General features: G+C 46.6%; 1 protein-coding gene across 1 annotated transcript; it reads left to right on the top strand.

The window, feature by feature from the left end:
• Positions 1-658: 658 nt before the first annotated feature.
• On the top strand, positions 659-3,878 carry KCNE4 (potassium voltage-gated channel subfamily E regulatory subunit 4). The gene is given in 2 exon segments (XM_024763251.1): positions 659-798; positions 1,358-3,878. Coding segments are annotated over 2 exon segments (666 nt in total). The 3' UTR covers positions 1,884-3,878.
• The last annotated feature ends 1,083 nt before the right edge of the window (positions 3,879-4,961 follow it).

Raw genomic sequence — 4,961 nt, 5'->3', positions numbered from 1 at the left:
TATATATCTATTATTGTTGAAAGAATAGATTTATGAGCATTAGGAGATTATGATGCAGAAGACAGGTAGAATCTCTCTGTGTTTTTAAAGGGCTAACCCACACTCACCAGCCTTAAATCTTAGAATGATTAAGCTGACAGGGACTCAAAAGCTCGCACAGTTCATATAATTCTACATTTTGAAGCCCCCTACGTCCAACAGTTTCACAGATCAGGAACCTGAGGTAAGGAAAGGTTCAGTGAGGATTTATTACATTTGCATAGTCAGCGGAAGAGCTGAAACTTAAGCCCTGGTTCCCTGACAGTAAATCCTGCGCTTGCTTGCAACTATCTTTTATCTAGATTATGGTATTTGTCTGTCTCTGAAAACCTTGAGAGACATCATGGTTATTCCCCAAGAGAGAGATGAAGCGTGATCTAATTTTCAATGAGAGTGGACTTTGGGGGAACAGTTCCAGCTGGGTACATTGTTTTCTCCTTTTTCATGGCCACCTGAAAACTTTGGCTGGGTGCTGGCAGGGTGGGAAGCTGTTCCTGCTTCCCAGTCTTTTTCTGTTCACAGCTGCAAAGTTCAGTGAGTTGAACTGCCGTGCTGTGAGTTCACTGTTCACTCTGCCACGACCAACCTCTTGTAAATTTTCCTCCCTGAACACGTGACGATGTATTTCTTGACTGTATATCCCAAGGGCCGCAGCGGAACTGTCAGAGCGCCGAGCCGCACACGGAGCAAGAAGTCTCTTGGACTTGACGATCTAGGAATTCAGGACTTGGGACAAATTTGCCAGCCCTTGGTAAGTTAGCAACGCTGCTTTGCTTCGGAAACATAATGAAAGGATATTTCTAGCAATGTGTAGATGCAGTTTTCTTTTCCTTTCTTTTTTCCCTAAGGAAATTTTGTCCTGAATTAAAAATAGTTTCACGTTTGAAAGCAAAATGCAAACATTTTTTTCTGCTCAGTCAGTTCAAAAAGTTTCCCCGTGATTAAGACGTTATTTCTTTTCTCTATGCACCCTTGTCTTACACTGATTTTTTTTCTTTTAAAATGATAAAAGCGAAGCTTTTTACATGCTCCCTTTATGAAATAAAAATATGATGGACATGTATACACGAAAACTAAAAGTCTTCCTCTCATCCCCTCCCACCTCCCCGTGTCCGCACGCACCGCAGCTCCTCACAGCTGACCCCTGTTAACTGTTTGGTGGGACCTCTTGCGGCTATTTCTCCTCGCAGCTTTACGCTTTTTTGATATTGCAGTTCCACAAATCTCGTGCTCGCCCTCCTTCCTCCCTGTGCTGTGGCCGCCCGGTGGGAGAGTTCTAACCTGCACGTTTCTCCCCAGACCCTGGCTGTGTGAGCAGAGCTTCAATGCTGAAGATGGAGCCTCTGAACAGCACGCATGCCAGCACCGCAGCCCCCAGCGGCCCCCTCGAGTCCCATGTGCCGGGCAGCGGCAGCGGCAACGGCAACGGCAACGAATACTTCTACGTTCTGGTGGTCATGTCCTTCTACGGCATTTTCTTGATTGGAATCATGCTGGGCTACGTGAAATCCAAGAGGCGGGAGAAGAAATCCAGCCTCCTGCTGCTGTACAAAGACGAAGAGAGGCTCTGGGGGGAGGCCATGAAGCCGCTGCCCACCACGTCCGGCCTGAGGTCGGTGCAGGTGCCCATGGTACTGAACGTGCTGCAGGAGAGCGTGGCGCCCGCCCTGTCCTGCACCCTCTGCTCCGTGGAAGGAGACAGCGTGAGTTCCGAGTCCTCCTCGCCCGACGTGCACCTCACCATCCAGGAGGAGGCGGCGGACGACGAGCTGGAGGAGACTTCGGAGACGCCCCTCAACGAAAGCAGCGAAGGCTCCTCGGAGAACATCCACCAGAACTCCTAGCACCCCCGGGACCTCTGGAGGAGGCCCCATCAGCCAGCACCCTTAGAGCGAGGAAGGGCACTTTTCGCGTCTGGTTTCACCTTTGCAGGGCAACTGCCGCTTTCAGGAGACCCTTGGCAAGCCCCTGAATGGGGGTGGGGGGTGGGGGACAAGTCTTAGGCGGAGCCAGCAGCAGCCCGCAGTCCACGACGCGCCTGTGGTGTGGACGGGCGGCTGAAACAGCCCTGAAGATGCGCAGTGTGTACCTTTCCTTGGGATCTGGGGGTCGGGGTTCCTGTGCAGAATTCGGCAGGTCGGTGTGCTTGCGGTTGTCTCCTCACGGGATGCCCTGGGTTACACCTGCAACATCTGCCCACTCCCAGGGCTGCCAAATGCCTAGGGCATCCTGAGGGACTAGTTTCCATTTGACAATTTGCCTAGAGCTTTGTTCTTCTACATCTGATTGGCTGTAAGTACCTCTAATGTGAACCTGTGGCTTTAGTTCCCCTTGGGGTTACAGAGCTTCTTTTAGAGGTCTTTTGGGTCAGAGGGGGGATATTTGACGGAGGACTTTTGATGGGAGGGAGCTGGAGATCTGAATCTGGTCCATTTGCATTCTGTAAGGAAACAATAGGCAATTTTTAAACCTGTTAACGTTGGCTGGGATTATAAAACTAATCTGCTATTTTGACCCTTTGTCTAACCTGTGACTTTGAACTCTGATCTGGGACCATCCAGCATCCCATGCTGACATGACATCTTTTTTGCTTGGAAGGGCTTCCCCAGAATCTAACCTGCACTCCGCATGACCATGCAGGGAAGCTTCCCAATCTTTCCAGAAGGGGTGATGGTGAGGTTGAACAAACCCAAACCGTTAGCTCCGCTGCTGCTTTTTTTTTTTTCCCAGCCCAGTTTTCTGAGCTGGGCGAGGATATAATGTGGGCCTCCACAACATGGCATTTCTTCACGTAGCTGAGACTTAGAAGGGCATACTCCGGTGAGATTGTGCAGAGCTGGGGTCCAAGTTCTCTGTTTCTTAATACCAAGCCCCGAATCTGATTTGCTGTGTGGTCCTGGGCATGTCATCCAGAGGCTTACTGCCTTCCTGAGATTCCTGATGATCTAGATCCCCAGAGGGCTGGGAGGATGTCTTTAGATTTTAAGACTCTGTGATAAATCCTACATGGCCTGGTGTGAGGAAGTTTGGACAAAATATTTCCCCCTTGGCCAGTTAGTCTGAAAAAGGATCTGCTTACTTAAAGGGGCAGTTGGAGACGGAGAACACATGTAGCTGGGAAATCCAGGGTGAATCACTAACCAATCCCTGCCGTCACTTTCCCAGCAGTGAATCAAAGAGGCAGATACCACATTTTACTCTGCAGGGCTGTCTGGGGAGTGGACTATTAACGCTCCAGTTAAGGGAATGAGACATCTAAGAGAAAATGCTCAGGAATGCTTGGTAATGTTTCCCTGTATTCCTGTGGTCAGTCGCTTTGCAGTAGACTCTTTAGGCCCTTGAAGACAAGGCAGAAGAGAAACACACCAAAAGGTCAAATTTAATTCTAGTAAAAACAGAAACTTTTTTTTTTTTTTTTTTTTAATACGCTCTCCCTGGATTGGAGACAGCAATAACTACTGTTCCCATGGAAGGGTTAACAGTGTAGGAGCTGGTTTATCAGTTCGCCTTAATACAGTGCTAGAGGAAATTTATGTTTGGGGGAAAAAAGGTCCCCCGTTCACTTTAAAATTCAGAGTGTGGATTTACTCCAAAGGGGGCTGTTTAAGGTGAAAGAAGCCAAGTTAAGTTTGGCCCCTTGCCTGGAATCACTTGAATTCTGAAACTTTACTGCGATGGACATGTGCGTTGTCACATTTTCCATTGCTTAATCCTGAAGTTTGGTGCAAGTCTATCTGCGCCTATTAAAAAGTGATGTATATACTTCCTTCTTATTCTATTAAGTTGTACAAAATTGTCTTCTGTATTTAACAGTTTGTAATTTTCACAGTATTTTTTAATTTAAATAAACACATTTTCCCTAGGAAGTTATGAGTTTTCTTTGATCCGTCAATATAACTCCTAATTTCGAAGACAACCCAGATGCATTTTTCCAAGCCATCTCTGAATCTGGGTCATCTTCCAAGTCAGACTCCCATGAAGGCGTATCTTATTTCTGCCTAAATCATAAAGTGAGCAGGGCTAGGTTCTTCCTTCCTTTGATATGCTTTGCAATGAATAAAAAATAAGCTGTACATAGGTCTTACGTCCACTTCTGTTTTTAAATTTGGTGGCCGTGGGGTGAACATGCAGTGACATGGCAAGATGTTGTGAAGATGTTCCTCCAAATTTGGTTGCAAGAAAACCTTTGATTTACATGTTGCCTGAACAAATATTATCCATACGTGGCCACAGCGGCACAGACTAATGGGCAGGGAACTGCTGTATATAGATGTTGTATATACATTCGTATACACATATACATAATGGGGAGGGAGATTTTTGTGTACACACAAGCTTACGAACGTACCTAAGCACACAGGCCATGAGTTAGGGCTGGCCCTCTCTCCTCTCACCGTCACCTCCACATGAAGACTGTCTAGGTTCCTCCCCCTGGTCTTGCTATAGCTCTGAGCACAGCCAGCCTGTTTCCTTTAAGATTTTATTTGCACAGTTGGAAACGCCAAAGAAAAATTACCCAAACCGGTGACCCATTTTGAATTAAGCAGATGGTAGACAGTGGCCTGACGTTTATGTTTCTCCGTTTCCTGTGTGTTTGGTTTTCCTGTTTGAAGTAAATGTTTCCCTTAGGTTCACAAATAACTGTCTCCCTAAAGGATTTATCTGGCAAAGGTACAGGGGAGCCTGGATGCTTCCCATATCAAGCATCTCAATCCACCAGTTGGTACTTTGACAGTGTAAGATGAGAAGATTATTTTAAAAGACAAGGAAGCTCTTCAATTTATCCCGGCTCAATGTCATTCTGGGGGAGGAAATAGTTAAGGAAAAAACTTTTTACCATGGGCGGAGGAAGAGGGAATTCTAAACTCTAATTGTCCTAAAAATATGCAGAGTACACTATGTCGTTTTAACGGAATATTTGT

This window comes from Neophocaena asiaeorientalis, unplaced genomic scaffold (genome assembly GCF_003031525.2).
Source record: "Neophocaena asiaeorientalis asiaeorientalis breed wild unplaced genomic scaffold, Neophocaena_asiaeorientalis_V1.1 scaffold86, whole genome shotgun sequence".
Lineage (NCBI taxonomy): Eukaryota > Metazoa > Chordata > Mammalia > Artiodactyla > Phocoenidae > Neophocaena > Neophocaena asiaeorientalis.
The sequence above is the reverse complement of the archived record's forward strand: the minus strand, read 5'-3'. Positions and strand labels throughout refer to the sequence as shown.